The sequence below is a fragment of the Pan paniscus genome, chromosome 6 (genome assembly GCF_029289425.2).
Source record: "Pan paniscus chromosome 6, NHGRI_mPanPan1-v2.0_pri, whole genome shotgun sequence".
Lineage (NCBI taxonomy): Eukaryota > Metazoa > Chordata > Mammalia > Primates > Hominidae > Pan > Pan paniscus.
This window is the reverse complement of record NC_073255.2, coordinates 170105233-170125074: the sequence shown is the minus strand read 5'-3', so window position 1 is coordinate 170125074 and position 19842 is coordinate 170105233. Positions and strand designations below refer to the sequence as shown.

At 38.9% G+C, this 19842-nt stretch overlaps 1 protein-coding gene across 2 annotated transcripts in view; it reads right to left on the bottom strand.

Moving 5' to 3' along the window:
* The window catches only part of EXOC4 (exocyst complex component 4), an 804494-nt gene that overhangs the window by 763018 nt on the left and 21634 nt on the right, over positions 1-19842 (bottom strand). For both annotated transcript variants that reach the window (XM_003813456.3, XM_063606101.1), the window contains exons 2-3: positions 19361-19550; positions 5398-5592 (exon numbers count right to left, since the gene is read on the bottom strand). In XM_003813456.3, the coding sequence (XP_003813504.2) occupies positions 5398-5592; positions 19361-19550 (385 nt within the window). The remainder of the gene's footprint in view (positions 1-5397; positions 5593-19360; positions 19551-19842) is intronic.

The following is a 19842-nucleotide window of genomic DNA, read 5'->3' as shown; positions in this document are numbered from 1 at the left end:
ATTCAAAATCTCTACAATCTCAGGAAGGCTTAGAAATGAAATTATTTTAGTCACAAGCCTTGTGACTGTCAGCTAAAGTGCTTCAAAACTATTTGCACTGGCTTGGTTTCCACTGATTGAATGCAATTATGAATTGACTTCTATGGGATGATAAATCAGAACTTGTGTAAGTGGTTTTCAAAGCTCATCTGTGCAATTTTAGTTTGATGCAGACTTCTACACACATTTTCCCTTAAAAAAAGTTTATGAAAATATTAACTATCATGAAATACCTTCCTGGTTGGCTCATGCCACTGGGAAGAAGCTGCTATTCTTACATTAATAATTCTTCCCAGAATTAATCACTCTTTGTACATTAGAACCAGCAGCTGGAGTGTTTTGAGTGATAATGAAACCTGTAACAAGGCATCTTCAGCCGTCTTTTCAAGACAATAAGGGAATTAAAATTTCAATTTAAATGCAGAGGTTTGAAACACGCTTCACTGGCAAAATTACTTCAATTAATGTGAGTGGAATACAAAGGACAGACTGCAGAAATGTGATGCTGCAACCAGAAATTATGTCATTAATGTGCTTGCATCAACCCAGCACAATGACTGCAAAGGTCTAATTTAAACCGTACATATCACAAAGCTACAGGCTACAATATTAATCAAGTCTCTGATTTCAATGTGACGGATACAGGCTTCTTGTTGGATCATTTTTAGCTTTTCATAAGCCAACAGCAGCTGTTTACCTTGAAGAAAGAAACAAAAGGCCAGACCTATTTGCAGACATTCCCTGTCATGACAATTTAATTATTTTATGCAATACTCAGTTATCATATCAAAAGAAGAAACAAATATCTCACCTAAAAGCCAAGCCTATAGCTACCAGACCAGTCTGATGGTGCAGTAGGAATAGCAGGAGCTGCCAAGAGCAATGGGTCACCATAGAGTTATTTACTCTGGATTTATTAATCTATTCTGAGTAGGGATTAAATTACTAAGCAGCTGCACCTGCCTTAAAATAGAAATGCAAAATCTTCTGACAAACAAATCCAAGGAAATCAGGGGGTTTTGAAGGACTAGATTGTTTTGTCTTCACTTTCCTCTGATGTCTTTTAGCAAAGATTTCGATTTGGACCCTTGAGATGCCTTAAGTAGATTTTACTTCTAACAGTACATAACCATGGAGAAAGAAAATGTGATTGTTTTTCATGTGAAGTCCAATGAAAGAGCAATTATAGAGCTTACTACTCAATCTTATATACAAAAGACCAAGTTGAAGATATCTCCAACCTTTTAAGTGAACTTTAAATCCTACCTCCACGAAATTTTTGCATATTGGGATATACAAATCATTGTTTATTGGGATATGCCAACTCCTCAGAACATGCAAAGTTATAAAATGGTAATATCAGAAGTGGAGTTGTTGAAAGAAATAAGCTAACAAATGTAACATATTTCAAATAGTACCAGGACATAGTAAGTGCTCAATACATATTAGCTATTGTTATCATTGTCATTCATTTAATTACTACGAAAAGGGAAGGTTAGACACTAGAGAACCTTGCCATTAAGAAATAAATAAACAAATAAATAACCAGAGAAGAAAAAACAGAACAAAGCTCCCACAAAAGAAATACCTTTTTCTCTCTGTAGTGGTATTACAGTCTTCCACATAGTCACCCACTTAGCTAATGATTTGTGAACTCTGACTGTATGAGCTACACTATGCTGGGAACAGGGCAGACAGAAATAGGTAAGACACAACCACTATCCTCAATGACCTACCGCACAAACAAAAGGAATTATATTAAAATGAAACATATGAGCTTATGGAAACATAAAGAAAAGCACCTAGCTATCTGAATATCTGGGACATTCAGAGAGTTGATGAAATTTGAGCCAGGTCTTAAAAAAGAAGTCATCACTTTCCAGGCAGACAGTATTGGGAATCAGTTCAGGGAAATACAAGGTCAATTAAAAAAGAAAAATACATCACATCCTTATGCACCAGCAACCAGTAACTAGAAACCTTAATAAATAAATAGCTACTGTTTTAAAAGACAACAACAAAAAAATGAAATACCCAGAAATAAATCTAACAAAATACATATGATACCTCTAAGGACTATATATATTGCTAAGCATTATCAAAGGACACAAATGAAGATTTTAATAAATGAAAGGAATATTAGGTTCACAGATAAGAACACAACATTGCAAAGATAATTCTCTTAAATTCAATCAATTAGCTATTGAAGGTTCAAGTGATTCTCCAGCCTCAGCCTCCGAGCTAGCTGGGATTACAGGCATGCACCACCACACCCATCTAATTTTGTATTTTTAGTAGAGATGGAGTTTCACCATGTTGGCCAGGATGGTGTCAATCTCCTGACCTCACGTGATCTGCCCACCTCAGCCTCCCAAAGTGCTGGGATTACAGGCGTGGGCCACCATGCCTGGCCACAAAGACAATTTTGAATAGCAAGATGAGAGAATCTCTTCACCTCCTATCAAGATGTATTATAAAGTTACAGGAGTTACAACAGCATGGTTTGGGTGCAGGTACAAATAACACCATTAAACAAAATAAAGAGCTCAGAAACAGATCCATGCATATGTGATAAGTTGCTGTGTGACCAAAATAGCATCATGAATCAGTAGAAAAAGGATTCAATAAACAGCCTGAGCCAACTGACTATATAGAAGAAAGATAAAATTAGATCCTCAGTTGATACCATATATAAAAATGGACTTTCGACGGGTTAAAGAAGAAAACATAGGAGATTCTCTTAGAACACTGGGATGGAAAAAAATTTTCTTGCATCAAAAATCACATAACAGGCCGGGCAGAGTAGCTCATGGCTGTAATCCCAGCACTTTGGGAGGCCAAGGCAGGCAGATCACTTGAGGTCAGGAATTCCAGACCAGCCTGACCCAACATGGTGAAAACCCATCTCTACTAAAAATGCAAAAATTAGCCAGGTGTGGTGGCACACACCTGTAATCCCAGGTACTTGGGAGGCGGAGGCAGGAGACTCACTTGAACCTAGGAGGCAAAGGTTGTGGTGAGCTGAGATCACACCACTGCACTCCAGCCTGGACAACAAAGTGAGACTGTCTCAAAAAAAAAAAAAAAAAAATCACATAACAAAAAATACTGAGAAATTGAGAAATTGTTTTGCATTAAGATTTTTAATTTCTTTATAACAAAGACACTATAAACAAAGGAAAAAGACAAATCCCCAATTGGGAGAAGATATCTAACAGACAAGAAGAATTAATATCTAGAATATATAAACAACCAAACAGAAAACAAAACAAAACCTCCGGAAAATGTGTCTTACAAACTCACTCTTTTCTGGACATGACTGTTCTTCCTCCCTATACCACGCCCCCTGCCCCAACCAGATAGTTTTATTGATGATTATCATACCCAACCTGGCTCAATCTAGCTCCTAACCCTAGATTTCTGAATTATGAAAAAAAAAAAGATTATTTTCTTCTGTAAAGGTGGAAAGATGTAGACATAGCCTATGCCCCCTGTTTTCCCTCAATACCCAACCTCCTCCCTCACACATGAAGAGACCAGTCTTCAGCAGAACAATGAAGAGGGCATGCAGAGAAAACACACAGGTGACATTCCACATACATGCCTATTCCTTTGGCAGACTGGTTACATGAGTCAAACAATTATTTTTACTTAAGCTAGCTAGAGTTGAATTTCTGTAACTTACAACCAAGAATTTAAAGAAGTTACTTAATGAGTCTTGAGGAAAATATGTCAGAAAAAAAGGGACAGTATTCATTATTGATTAGCCCTTAAGTAAATAAATTAGCCCTTAAGAACAAAGACCATAACACAAAAATCTGAAATCCTAATATGAACATAATTAACACAGAAATAAATTCTAACAACCTATTTTAATCTGTGGCACTTACTTAAAAGCAAGCCCACTCCAAAAAATCATGATTCAAATAGATGTATATTTGCTACACAAATGTATACTTGCTTATCTATTCTGATTGCTGAATCTTGAGAATATAGGACAAGTATGCATTCATAATGCATAAATCAACACTAAAGGTGAAAAGTAATTTTTTTCTATCAGACACCCTATAGTCATTATTATTAAAGAAGCTGCCACTTTGAATAAGATGCTGAAAATAACCAATTCTTTTGTCATTCCCAAGAGTCAATCTTTTTTTGTTGTTTATTGGGGTTCTTTCTGAGACAGAGTCTTGCTCTATCGCCCAGGCTGGAGTACAGTGACATGATCATGACTCACTGCAGCCTTAAACTCCCAGCCAAGGGCCAACCATTATTAATCTCCTTCTACTGTGGAAATTGACGATTCAGTCTTATCACATAACCAGGTTTTAATATCTGATAGAATATCATGGCACTTCTCACTCCTTGGTTACCAAATTTCCTTTAAAAAGCTTCTTATGAAGGACTTTTAGCAAAATTCTTCTTGGAAGTCTGAATGAATTAGAACCACTTAGAGCATTTAATCTGTGTCCCTACCAATTCCCCTCAGTGTTTTTTCCAGTGTTAAAGCCAATCTAATTTGGTGAAACAAAGGTAAAGGACTTTCACCTACTGTAGGGAAGGAAAAAACAACAAATCAAATACAGCCCATCTGCTGCTGAGAGCTCCTACAGAGAGCTTCCTTAACCAACTCTGAATGAGATGGAAGTGGGACTGGGTGGGTAAAAGGGAAGGGAGAAAGAGCAGCCCTCTCTAAGAGCCACAGGCCTTGGGAAAGAGGATTATTAGGGAGCAAACTCTGTATTTCCACTTTTTATTCATCTTCTTGACGCTCAGCCACATGAACCACCAATTGCATCCTTCTGGGAACTTTCAGCAATTCAAAAAGGAGCATACACAATGGACTAAGATGGAGGCTAAAGGCTAGATTGTGGAGTACTCTTGGTCAATAAAGTTGCTTCCAGTATTAGTCTCCCAAAATTTTATTTCTTATCAATTTCAAGGAAAAGAACAAAGCCCTAATGTAAAAATTCCTTCAAAAAATGTGTGGAACACTAGTCTATAAATCTTCAGAAGTTCTGTCTCATGTAGATTTCATTGTTTAAAATGGGATTCATTAACTATCTTCCTCTGAAGCTAAAAAACACCTCTCATTACCATTCTAACCTGATTTAAGTACTGGTTTCTTACTATGATATTTCTTGCCATTGTTACAAAGACAGATAATACATAAATAATAATCACCTACCATTTCAAACACTGGAATTAGAGAAATAGCCAGGCTTCACCTTCAAGGGCTCATGAATCCCAAGAGGGCAGTTTGTAATGTGCTACATGCATTACAGGATTCAGAGAGAATACAAGAGAGTGCTTTTACATCTTAACAAAAATGACCCTTAGCACAGGCTGTTCTCTTACCAACATGTCAGTGGCACTGAGATAGTGCTTGCTGGCCATGCACTGTTCCAGCTTTTGAGGCACTTGCTTGATATTCTCAATTTCATCCAACAAGTTCAGGACATGCTTATGCTCAATTCCTTCAATCCATAGTTTCCGAAGCTCATCCCGTTTGCAGTGCAGCAGCATCTTGCATGAAAGCAGGTTCTCTTTTACCTACAATAAAACAGATTTGGTCTTGGGTCAGTCCAAAGTCTTGCCAGTCTAAACCTATAATCTGGTTAGTAGTCTTCACTGGTACTACTGTATGCAGCAGTTCCTAATTCCCACTGCCACTTATTCTCCTTGGTCTGCCTCCAAAATTCTAATCCTGGTTCTGACATAGACTCACTTGGGCACATCTCCACCTCTCTCTAATTTCACTCCCATGAAATGAGAAAACTACTCCCAAACTACCTTTGAGTGAATCTAGAAAACATTACTAAAGAGAAAGCACTCTGAAAATATGAAGTACTTCATAAATATTAATATATCTAAAAGGAGAATGATCAATGTGAAAGTCCATGCTATTATACCTTCCCCAATGCTTGCAAATTTCCTATCCAGCTGATAGGTCACTTGGTCCAAGCTTCTAGCTCTAGAACTCCAGCTAAAGTTTAAAACCAAGAAACAGGGTGCTCAACCTAACTAAAATAAAAGTAACCCCAGCTTCCAAAAGAAAGTAGGCACATCCAGAGATAATCTGAAAATAAAAGGACATACCAAGGCTTTTTTGCCTTGCATTCTGAATATTAGATATTAAATAAGACAATCTCCACCACCTGTAGATCTGCATAGTATAGTGACTAGCATAGGCAAAACATGACAAAATAAAAGGGAGAGGAGAGGAATGGAGGAGGTAGCTGTGATGCATGTGATAGGAATAAGTTTTTATTTGCTCCCCTAATTGAAAATTTTCCATTTTTTTCAACATGGAAAAATTTTAAAAACCATGATCTTTCAAAATTCACAGAACTACTTTCATATATTTTTGATAGTCCTCACATGTATTTTTATTTAAATTTGAGTTTAATATTTCTTTACAGTTTTGTTTCTGGCCTCTGTTTGAGGTAAAATTTACCCATGAATGCATCTCAAGTGTATCACGTGGTAAGTTTTGGCAAATGCGCCCACCTGTATAATCCAAACCTTCATCAATACATGGGACATGTCCATCAGTGCAAAGAGTCTACCATATTTTTGGTAACTGAAAATCTGTATCGTTCTTCTACAAGACTTGGTGTGGTGATGAAAATATTCACTGACACTACGCCTCCGGTGATTACAAAACTAAATTTCAACATTCATCCAACAAGTACGGAAAATATGAGGACAAAATGCTAAGATTAAAAGGTTTCTTGAGAAAGCATCTAATCCCTTCCTACGACTTCATGACAACACCTAAATCATGCTTCTATGAAACTCTCCCATGCTAAAAAAAAAAGTCTTTAATAAGAAGACCTTGTAACCTCTCTTAATAAGTATAGTAGGCCAGGCGCAGTGGCTCATGCCTGTAATCCCAGCACTTTGGGAGGCCGAGGCGGGTGGATCACGAGGTCAGGAGATCGAGACCATCCTGGCTAACACGGTGAAACCCTCTCTCTACTAAACAAAACACAGAAAATTAGCTGGGCATGGTGGCGGGTGCCTATAGTCCCAGCTACTTGGGAGGCTGAAGCAGAAGAATGGCATGAACCTGGGAAGCAGAGCTTGCAGTGAGCCGAGATCGCGCCACTGCACTCCAGCCTGGGCAACAGAGCAAGACTCCGTCTCAAAAAAAAAAAAAAAAAGTATAATAGACTGATTATTAATTTGGGGGGTCATAGACCTCTTTGTAAATCTGATGAAGATTATTCCAATTATTTCTACTCCTTCCTGCAATCCCACCAAGGTAATACCAAAGAAATTTTTTGAAGCATAAAGAGAGAACAGAGAGGAAGAACAGCAAATAAGGGATGGTAACAAAACTGTGGAAGCTAGCAAGAAGATGGACAGTAGGCAACTAAATTAGCAGGCCAGAGAAATCTGAAAACCTTAGCCTGGAGTAGGATTTACTAACACCAAAAAGGAGGCACCAAGTATACTAATGGCAGGGGTACTGAGTTAAAAGTTTCTATAGGAGTATTCTGAGCCCCAAATCCCCATCAAGCCACACACATGGGTAATTTCCTCCCCCACAGCATTGGCCAAATTGGGAGCAACTGAATTGGACAGGATCTAGACAAGGAAATGCCAGGCATGGTTGAGAGGGAGGCATGAGACACTGCACAGAAAACAGGAGGATGAAGTCAAAGTGGGACATATTAAACAGTACAATCCTCAGCCCCCATGGACCCTCGGTCTCCGTCAATAGTTAGGCTCCAAAACACTGACAGCTTGACTTTTCACCCCAACACAGGAGATATATGGCTTCTCCCTTGGGAAAGTGAACTGGTCCAAGTGAAGACCTATACAGATAGTGACATTTGAGGTTTCACTGAAGAAACTGCTGAGTCCCTACCCAATCATTATGGACAAGCTCCATAACATGTTCTGAGCTTCCAATCAGGTTTGTAGTGCCTGCCTCTTACACACAAATGGTTAGCCAAGGATCATCAGACATGCACAGAAAGCCTGCAGAATGGAATGGCAGGCATCAAAACAGAGAAAATTACTGAAGCAGGACACGAGGGAACAGAAACTATGCAGGAAACAGAATTTTGTTAAACTATAATTAACATCCTTAGGAAAAATAACAGAAGCTATTACATCAATTAACCAAGGACAGGACGATATAAACATTTTCAAGAAATGAAAAACAACTATTAGAAATTAAAATACAAATTTTAAAACTCCAATAGAAAGGTTAGAAGGTATCCTTGAGGAAATCTCCAAACAGGAAAACACCAAAAAATGAGACAGGAGGTAAAACAAAGCAAGAGGATTGATCCAAAAGGTCCAACACTTACCAGATAGGAGTTCCAAGGAAGGAAAAGTGAAACAAATGGAGTAGAGAAAAATAGTTAAAAAATAATTAAATAATTTTTTTTAAAAAACTGCCTGCTCAGTGCAGTGTCTTACTATAATCCTAGTACTTTGGGAGGCCAAGGTGGAGGGCTGCTGGAGCTCAGGAGTTCAAGACCAACCTTGGCAACACAGGCAGACGCTGTCTCCACCATAAACTAAAAAATCAGCCGGGTATAGTGGCACATGCCTGTAGTCCCAACTATTCAAGAGGCTGAGTCAGTAGGATTACTGGAGCCCAGGAGGTTGAGACTGCAGAGAGGCATGATAGTGCCACTGCATCCAGCCTGGACAACAAAAGCAAGACTCCAGCTCTTTTGAAAAAAAAAACAAAAAAGAAGAAGAAAGAAAAAAAAGGCCAGAACATGCCAAAACATGAGTTTTCAGATTGAAAAGGCACACCAAGTGCTCAAGAAAATGGAAGTCAAAAAGACCCAAGCCAAGACACACTATTCTGACATGTAAGAACACAAGGGATAAAGAGACAATCATAAAAGCTGTCAAAGAAAAAAAGGAAAAAACAGGACCTATACAAAGGCTTGTGAATCAGAATGACATCGGATTTCTCTCAGCAGCAACATTAAAAGCTAGAAGACAAAGGAATGATATACCTTCAAAATTTTAAGAGAGAAGTATTTCCCAGAAGAACTATCAATCAAGTATGAGGAAAGAATAAAGATATTTTAAGGTTTGCAAGCTCTCAAAAACTCAATTTTATATGCATCATATCTCAGCAAACTACTGAAGAATGTGTTCCACCACTACAAGAGAAAACAGAAGAGAAGAAACAAGGGATCCAGGAAATACAATACAGAAGAAAGGCAACAGGACTATCCAATCAGTAACTCCAGGAAAACAACAATGCAATGGCACAAAACATAATCACAGTATGCTGTATGGCTTAGATGTACATATTAGTGTAATTATAAAAAGGTAAGCACTGATCATCTATTTAACCAAAACTAGAATACAACTATATAGAGAGGATGAAGGAAGAGGATGTAGTGGGATGGGGAGAGATTGGGAAGGGGGCTAAGTCCTCATCTTCCATAGTTGGAAGTTAATATATAACATTTAAAATAAAAAACACAGCACAAGCATACTATTAGAAATAGAAATACCTAAAAAAGAAAAACTAAAAGAGTAAAAGTCAGCATCTCTGAGATGTTGGAACTTGGACTGGGGTAGGATGAGGTAGGAGAGTCCAGTCTTTTATCATCATTTGTGGCTTTATTTGACTTTTAAACATATCTCTCAGGCCGGGCACGGTGGCTCACGCCTGTAATCCCAGCACCTCGGGAGGCCGAGGCGAGCAGATCACGAGGTCAGGAGATCAAGACTATCCTGGCTAACACAGTGAAACCCCGTCTCTACTAAAAATACAAAAATAAAATTAGCCAGGCATGGTGGCGGGCACCTGTAGTCCCAGCTACTCGGGAGGCTAAGGCAGGAGAATGGCATGAATCCAGGAGGCGGAGCTTGCAGTGAGCCAAGATCGGGCCACTGCACTCCAGCCTGGGCGACAGAGCGAGACTCCGTCTCACAAAAAAAAAATAAAATAAAATAAAACATATCTCTCAAAGCCATTCCTAAATTCCACTGGAGTTCTTAGTCTCTGAGTTAAGGACTCCAGCTATTAAATCATTCCATTTTAAATCTTAGTTCAAATCTGTTAGAATCTGATTCCTGATATCCTACTTATATCACCTTGCTACTATAGTTCTCAGCTTTTTCCTCTATGTGTAACGGTTACTATGGAAACAGTTAAAAATAAATCTTATGTTATACAACACCCAACTAGGCTCCTGATCAAGAGTCAGGGACAAACTTACAGGGTGTCAGTAAAGCTTGGCAAACTCCTATCTGATTGGAAAAAATTGTGTCACTTCACACTAGGATATGTGCAATGTAATCAGCTCACTTCTCACTTTTGCTTACTACATGGAAGGAAAAGTGAAATAGAATTTGTGGGGGATTAAAAAATTAGCATCAGGCTGTGTAGAAAATGACCACACCAAAATTCTCTAAACCGAGGTAACAAAGCTACAGACCAAAGAAACTACAGGAACTTTTAATACTAAATTGCCCTGAGCCTTCTGCTTTATGATTAGAAAGTCACAGTCATGAAAAATGTTATTTTAGAACTTGGGGGATAGGGTCAGTCAGCCACAAAAAGGAAGAAACAATGAAGAATCTCAAAAACATTATGCCAAGCAAAAAAAACTAGACACAAAAGAGGGAATAATGTACGAAGTTCCGGAATAGGCAAAACTGATCAGTAGTGCCAGAATTCAAATCAGTAGTTGCTTGGAGCAGGATGTGAGAGAGAACTGACCGCAAAAAGGCAGGAGAGAGCTCTGGGGTGATGGTAACACATTCAGTGATATATACCTTTGCCAAAACTCATTGCACTGCACTCTGAAAATATGGCATTTTACTGTACGTAAACTATACCTCAATAAAGATGGAAAATACAGCCACTGTAGAAAATAGTATGGAGTTTCCTCAAAAAATTAAAAAATAGAACTACCATATGATCCAACAATCTCACTACAGGGTCTATATCAAAAGGAATTGAAGTCCATATGTCAAAAAGATATCTGCACTCCCATGATCACTGCAGCGTAAGTGTCCATCAACTGACGAATGGATAAAGAAAATGTGGTATAAGCACAATGGAATACCATTCAGCATTTAAAAAGAAGGAAATCTGTTTGGGCATGGTGGCTCACACCTGTAATCCCACCACTTTGGGAGCCTGAGGTGGGTAGATCACTTGAGCCCAGGGGTTTGAAACCAGCCTGGGCAACCTGGTGAAAACCCATCTCCACAAAAAAGTATCTGTGGTCCCAGATAGCAGAAGGACTGTGGTCCCAGATAGCAGGGGGACTGAGGTGGGAGGATCGCCTGAGCTCAGTAAGTCGAGGCTACAGTGAGCCGACTGCACCATTTCCTCCAGCCTGGACAACAGAGTGTGACCCTGTCTCAAAAACAAAAGGAACTCTTGTCATTTGCAACAACACATATGAACCTGGAGGACATTATGTTAAGTGAAATCAGCCAGACACAGAAAGATGAATATTGGCATCATCTCCCTTACATGTAGAATCTAAGAAAGTCAAACTCATAGAAGCATAAAGTAGAGCAGTAGTTACCAGGGTCTCGGGGTGAGAGGACGGGTTGAGAAGATGTTGGTCAAAGGATACAATACTTCAGTTAGACAAGAGAAGTAAGTTCAAGAAACCCATTGCACAACATGGTGACTACAGTTAATAACAATGTATTGTATGCCTGAAAATTGATGAAAAGGTAGATTCTAAGTATTCTCACCACAAATAACTGATAAGCATGTGAGGTGAAGTATATGTTAATTAGCTTGGTTTAGCCATTCCACAGTGTATACATATTTCAAAACATCATGCTCTCTACTACAAACATATGTAATTTTTATTTGTCAATTTTTAAAAATTAAAAAAAAAGGTTTTTTTAATAGGAACAGGGCTATACCCATCAATGAATAACATTCAAATGTTAGAAAAGTACCAAATTACACTGAAACATTTATTTCTCAAAACTCTGTTCTACTTTTATAAATGTGATGACAGTATTTTCATTTCATTCTATTTAATTTATAAGTATAATTAAGACTGAAAAATTATGTTACTCTGTTTCTTCCTAAAACAAATGGGTGAAAAGGTTGTTCAAACCACGATATCAAGTCAGAGACAAATTTCCTTTGCTTTCTCAGAGTTTTAGTAACTTCACAGTTGCTCATAATCACCTATTCAGCAATAGCTACAATTTCACAAAATCTGCAAGTCACCCTAACTAGAGGCTATTAGAAAAAGAGAAAAGAAGGAAAACAGGGCCCAAGAGGCTATTGTGAATAGAAATGTGAGATGATACAGACGGCAGAGAAGTTGAGATTTTTGCAGCCCTCTTTTGGAAAAGATAAAGGGGTGAGAAAAGCTAAGTGGGGCTTTGAATAAAACTGCCTTAGCATTTGTGAGAGGAAGACCAGAGATCTATATAGTGAGAGGGGCTTATGGACACAGGCCTGGGGAAGACCATAACTTTTAAGTCATAAAATCAGAAAAGTACTGAATTTGTCTGGGCGTGATCGCTCTCGCCTGTAATCCCAGAACTTTCGGAGGCCAAGTTGGGCAGATTACCTGAAGTCAGGAGTTCAAGACTAGCCTGGCCAACATGGTGAAACCCCATCTCTACTAAAAAATAGAAATATTAGCCAGATGTGGTGGTGGGTCCCTATAATCCTAGCTACTTGGGAGGGTGAGGCAGGAGAATCACTTGAACCCGGGAGGCGAAGGTTGCAGTAAGCCGAGATCATATCATTGCCCTCCAGCTTGGGCAACAGAGCGAGACTCTTTCCAAAAAAAAAAAAAAAAAATAGAAAAGAAAAGTACTGAATTTGGATCAAGGAAAAGATAAAGAAGGGAGGAAATGCCTCTGAGCATGCATATTATCTGTAATAAAATACAACAATGTGCAAACAACTCATTGAAACTACAGACTAGAAATATCCTAAAAAGTTATCTATGAGTCAAGGATAGTAAATGAAAATTCATGTGTCGACATCATTCTTAATTTTAAAAGTATAAAATACTGAGATGTCTTCTTTGTTTTTGTTGAATTTTGTTGGCGAAAGTAAATCTACATATAAGTACTATCATAGGTTTTCTCCTGCCGTAAGAGACCAACCCAATTTTTTCCATGGAGTCTTTTTTTTTTTTTCTGGACTTTTAATGATACATTTTTATTATGTATTTTATTGAATTTTCTTTTTATTTATTTATTTTTTATTATTACACTTTAAGTTTTAGGGTACATGTGCACATTGTGCAGGTTAGTTAGAAAGCACCTGGAAAGAACGAACCTCGGAAATACCACTCATTGTTCTGTTTAAAAGCCTTTTAGAACTACAGATCATCTTTAAATTACCTTCAAACTTGTACTGTCTGTGCTTTCTTTCCCCAGGTTTTTTCAGCTGCCACTCTAAGTTCTGAAATTCTGAGAGGCTCCCCTCAACGCTTTCCAATACCTTCCTTTACACAAATACACACACACCTGAACTTAATGGAAAGATCACCTCATGGTTCCAGCAACTGCATTAATGTGCTCTAGAGTGCTGCACGCATTTAAAATTATATCTCATTATTACCCACTGTTTAGCATGTCCATTTCTAGAAACCAAAGGCCTTCTTCCCTTTCTCATACAAGCAGCATCTTATATTTGGGCTGTAAATAACTTCCTAGCAAACCATGTTGTTCTACTAGGACATTTTTTTATATTAAGGTTATTCCTCGTTCTAATTCTACCTTTCAAGGTATAATCGCATTTAAAAGCCAGAATTATTTTAGGTATCTACCAAATAATGAATGTTTCATTACTCAATGATTAAGCCCTAACAACTTCACTTGAATAATCGTGTACCCTTATTTCTCATTATAGGCAAGAAAAATGAGATTCAGAGCTTGATCTAGCACCAATAGGGTGGTCAAAATTGGGATGAAATGTTAAGTGTTTGTGTGCACATCTCAACAAAGCCAAGTATCTCCCTTCAACCTACCCTGCTCCAGTGATAAGCATTAGACTACTTTGTAACTTTAAAGAAATCTGAGGTCATCTCATTCACCTAGTACACCACAGAGAAACATACCAATTCATTTGGCCCAACTCCCCAATTTGTATCAACTCGTATCCATTTCTTTTGGTGCTGCTGCTACAATAAGCCCATCAGTTGTTATTATGAGAGACACTGGCAGAACCTATGGAATTGGAGGTTTACCAATGCAATAACATCTCATTTTGAGCAATTGTACAATGCATTCAAAAGTAATAGAACTGCCCAGTTATTTTGCTTATTGTCCACATTACTTGACCTGATCAATTGTACATGGTATCAAGGCTGAGCCTATAAGCCTTCTGTTGAGACCTTGTCTCTATAAAAAAATTTTTAAAATTAGCTAGGCATGGTTGTGAGTGCCTGTAATACCACCTACTCAAGAGGCTGAGGCAGGAGGATCCCTTGAGCCCAGGAGTTTGAGGCTGCAGTGAGCTATGATGGCACCACTGCACTCCAGCCTGGACAACAGAGTGAAACCCTATCTCTAAAATAAATCAATAATTATTTTTTTTTAAAAAGCTTGGACCATCAGGGAAGAAAGTTAAATCCATCTGTCAGCTCACTTTTATCCTCAAAAACATAGAATCTACCAATATAATATAAATCAATATATGAAAGTAATGTCAAAAAATGAGACATGTAGGCCAGGCACAGCAGCTCACGCCTATAATCCCAGCACTTTAGGAGACCAAGGCAGGAGGATAACTTGAGGCCAGGAGTTTGAGACCATCCTGGGTAACATAGGGAGACCCAGTCTCTGCAAAAAAATCAAATATTAGACAGGCATGGTGGAATGTACCTATGGTCCCAACTACTCAGGAGGCTGAGGCAAGAGGATCACCTGAGTGTGGGAGGTCGAGGCTATGGCGATTCATGATAGTGCTACTGCACTCCAGCCCGGGTGATGGAGAGAGACCCTCTCTCAAATGGGAAGCATAAACAGTTCTGTGGTCTCAAGCTTTAAAAGGTGACAATGCACAAATATGAACATCTTCATCTGCCTTGGTCTCCAATGAAATCTATTCCCAGCACAGCAGCTAGAGTGGGCCTTTTAAGATGTTAGCCACATCATGATTCCTCAGGGATCTAGAACTAGAAATACCATTTGACCCAGCCATCCCATTACTGGGTATATACCCAAAGGATTATAAATCATGCTGCTATAAAGACACATGCACACATATGTTTATTGCAGCACTATTCACAATAGCAAAGACTTGGAACCAACCCAAATGTCCAACAATGATAGTCTGGATTAAGAAAATGTGGCACATATATACCAGGGAATACTATGCAGCCATAAAAAATGATGAGTTCATGTCCTTTGTAGGGACATGGATGAAGCTGGAAACCATCATTCTCAGCAAACTATCGCAAGGACAAAAAACCAAACACCACATGTTCTCACTCATAGATGGGAATTGGACAGTGAGAACACATGGACACAGGAAGGGGAACATCACACACTGGGGACTGTTGTGGGGTGGGGGGAGCGGGGAGGGATAGCATTAGGAGATATACCTAATGCTAAATGACGAGTTAATGGGTGCAGCACACCAACGTGGCACATGTATACATATGTAACAAACCTGCACGTTGTGCACATGTACCCTAAAACTTAAAGTATAATAATAGTAAAAAAAAAAAAAGACGTTAGCCACATCATGTTATTCCTGTGCTCAAAGCATTACAATCATTTCTCCCATTATACTGATAGTTAAAATCAATGTCTTTCCAGTGACCTACAAGACCCTACGTGACTTCCCTACACCCACCCACCACACCACATGCCCTAGCTCTCTCATCTCTCTCCTGCCACTCTCCCCATGCCTCATTTTGCTTCAGCCTCATCAACCACCTTGCTGCTGCTCCAAACCTCCAATCATGCCCCTGACTTGGGATCTGGGCACCTGCTTCCTTTCTTCCTGGAATGCTCTTCCTGACACTCTTCCTAACCTCCTTCAGGTGTTGGCTCATATGGGCCCTCAGTGAAGCCCTTTCTGGCCAACCCAGCTAAAACAGCAAGTCCCTAGTCTCCCCTCCCTGGTGAGTGGGTGGGGGTGTGTGTAGCACTTCTTACCATCTGCTATACCACACTTTACTTATATATTCACTTATAGTCTGTAGTCTGTCTCCCCTGATTAGAATTTAACTCCACAAGGACAGAAATGTTTATGTTTTCTTCACTTCTACACCTGAAAATCTAGAACTATCCTCAGCACAAAGCAGACACTCGATACATAGAGACTACATAAATGTTGTTCAACGTTATCTATTTGTTCGTTTTCTATCCTCTCATTTGCACATAAGCTCCCTGAGGACAGGAACTGGTGTTTCCCATTTGTGCAGCCCTAGCACCTAAAACACAATCAGCAACATAGCGGGCACTCAACAGATATTTGCTGCATGAATCCTTATTCTTTTGGCAGAAAATAGAAAGAAAATTTCAACTCAGATCTACACATTCTCAACATTTTGCTTGGCTCTGAAATAACGTAGCCCAGTCGTTACTGAATCATCCATGTTTTCACTTTAAAAAAATACACACCTATATTTCATATATAATCCAAAGTGCAATTAAAAGCCAAAAATGACAGGAAAAGATTAGTGAGAAAACATCAGTGTTTCCCTGGTGACAAGAAATGGACTGTCATGGTACAAAATTGTCAAAAACAAATTCATTTTCATTCTCCCCCAACACTTTTATTTTCCCATTAATCAATTATTAAAGGCTCTTTTGAAAAGAGCTCTGACCCTTTATTTCTCTACCCAATATTGAAGCTAATTCATAACCCAGAATAATATGACATTTACTTTCGTGACAATTATCAGATATAATAAAGTTTTCATTGTTATTTTCTTTTGCTCAAAACTCTGGCATACTGAAAATGAGGATGGTAAGAAACATGGCTACTAAAACAAATGTGAAATGATCAAGACAAGGCTCTTTTTCAATATCAGGCGAACATTCTTTGTTAGCAGCTAAGATGCTATCGACTCAGAATGATGGGAAGCAAAGCAGAAATCACTGCTGGTGCTTCCCATGAGATTAGGACAAAGTCTTTTCAGTCAACCAGACTAATCAGAAAACACAAATACCATGAGGTCCTTCACCTTTGCTGTTATTACCCGAGGCAAAGCCAGAAGGTCAGCAGCTCTATACATTCATTGACCCCTCTTGAGCTTAGTATATTGGGTCAAAATGGACTACAGTTTACTTTAAATCTAGAGCAAGTGATCTATAACTTTAACTAGTTTCACAGATAAATCCATAGGATGAACTCAGCACTTGTAAAGGCAAAGAATTATAGCATTCCTTTCAAATATGCCCAGTTATAGCCAGGCGTGGTGGCGCATGCCTGTAATCCCAGCTACTCGGGAGGCTGAGGCAGGAGAATCGCTTGAACCCAGGAGGCGGAGGCTGCAGTGAGCTTAGATCGCGCCATTGCACTCCAGCCTGGGCAACAAGAATTAAACTCCGTCTCAAAAAAAAAAAAAAAAATGCCCAGTTAATTTTAAAATATAAAGAGGTCAACACATGGCTTCCAAAAAGGTTAAGAGCATACTGATTCTGGAACTAAACTCTTAGAAGCTGAAAGTCATATATCATCAGTATTTGTAGAAGCATAATTTATGTATCTGCTTACAAAATCATAATATAAGTCTAACGGACAGAAAACAAAACATGAAGATGCCATATGCACAGCTGTTACTGGGCAGATACAGGCCAGCCAGTCCCCTAACCAATCTCATAGCACAGGGCAGTGAATTTTAAACCATGGTCTATGCATCCCTCAGTCCCACAGTGGTGGGGGGAACCAAGTATGATGCTTTGGACCTCTCACCCCAAAACCAAAGAAGAGGAGAGCACTGCCTCTCTTAATGACTGACATGCTGGTATTCTGCAAAATATCGCATTAAAAAAAAAAGTTTCTGCTGCTTTAAAAATGCCTGAAAATCAGCAACAAAGGCTTTAGAATCTGGGAGATTAGAGTTTAAATTCTAAATTCATTGAGATGATTGGACATAATCATCCCTTGCAAAGAATCAGTGTTCAATAAGTGGTGGCAATTATTGTTATTTATCACAGAGTAGTACTAAATGGTATTAAAGGAGTGATCTCAAAAATACAGCTAAAAACCACATAACTATAATGTTATACTACATAACCCTTATTTGATCAGTTCATCCTTTGGCCAATTATGAAAATACTCCTTACAAACCCATTTTATCCTTTAGGTACTAAAGGCATAGACCCAAGAACCAAGAGTTTTCTCAAGGACCTACAGCAAAAGGAAGAAAGTAGGGGAGAAAGGAGGAGTAGGAGAAGAGAGAGACAGGGAGAAAGAACGTGGGGGAAGGAAGAAAGGAAGGAAGAGAAAAAGGGAGAAAAATAACAAATAAAAGAAAAACTGTTCCAAAACATGAAAACTACAAAATAAAAATTAATACACATTAGTCACAATTAAAGCATGATATTCAAGAATTTTGGTTTTTTGCCAGGCATGGTGGGTCACAACTATAATCCCAGCACTTTGGGAGACTCAGGCAGGAGGATTGCTTGAGCCCAGGAATTCAAGGCTTCAGTGATGCACCACTGCATTCTAGCCTAGGCAACAGAGCAAGGCTCCAACTCTAAAAAAAAAAAAAAAGAAAAAAATTGTTCTCATAAACATTTCATTTTATGTTTAAATAATTTGTAGGTTAAATTTTCTTCACTTCACAAAAAATACCAAGAATGCACAATAAATGCAGGCAAGTCACAACCAACTTCAATGTAGGAGACATTCTCGCTTCTGTGGTTTGGATTCAGATAAAAGGGTATTCGACTGGCTGCCCTCCAATTCATGTGAGTGTCAATAGGTCAGCCACTAAGATTCAGAATAGGCTTTGAATCAACAGTCAGAATATTATGCTTTATTGTTTAGATGTGTGAAATACAAGAATAACTGCTAGAATGAGAATGGAGAATACAAGGGCCAGTATGCCTTCTGGTTTGTTAGGGATGGATCGTAAGACACAAGCAAATGGAGGCCATCTTGCTTGTCTCATTCCACACTGCAGTGAGAAATAATGGCAGAACCAAGGATAAGACACAGGGGAGGGGAGAAATCAGCCGAGGATGCCTTCTGTGATCTTTCCCAGCCAGGCTTTCCAGACACCTGCAGAACTCCTGAAAAGTGGCATTTTGAATCACTTTGTTAAGGACCATTAGCCACTACCATGGCTCCTCTCCAAGCTGCAACACCTATACTGATGGGAAGTGCTGCCACCATCAGACCAGAAGGGAGGAATACCTGCTTTATTTTATTTCGGGAGTTAGTGATGCGCTCTGTGATGCTCTGGTATGTGCGAATGGCTGTCGTCAATTCTGTGTAGTGCTGTACAATCAATTCATCCAGGTCACGGTCACATTTCTCGTAGGCTTCTTCAAGGCGACCCTTTTCATTTTCCCTGTCTTCGACATCGTCACTAGTAGACAGAGTCCTGGTGAAGGCAGAGAGTATATCAAGCTGAGTAAAACTTGAAAGTAAAATGCAAAAGAAAGGTGAAGCAGAAAGTAAAATGCAAAAGGAAGGTGAAGCACATTCATCTTATTAACTAGGAAATGAAATAAGTTACAAACAGAAAACACAAAACTTCCTTCACAGTACATTTCAATAGCCCATCTAAGTGGATTTGTAGTTGCCTATCCAAGGGGCCCTTCTCTTCTGTCATTGGCATTAGAACTGATTTTAATCAGACAGCAGGCAGGCATGAACTGTTCAAGAGACTGGGT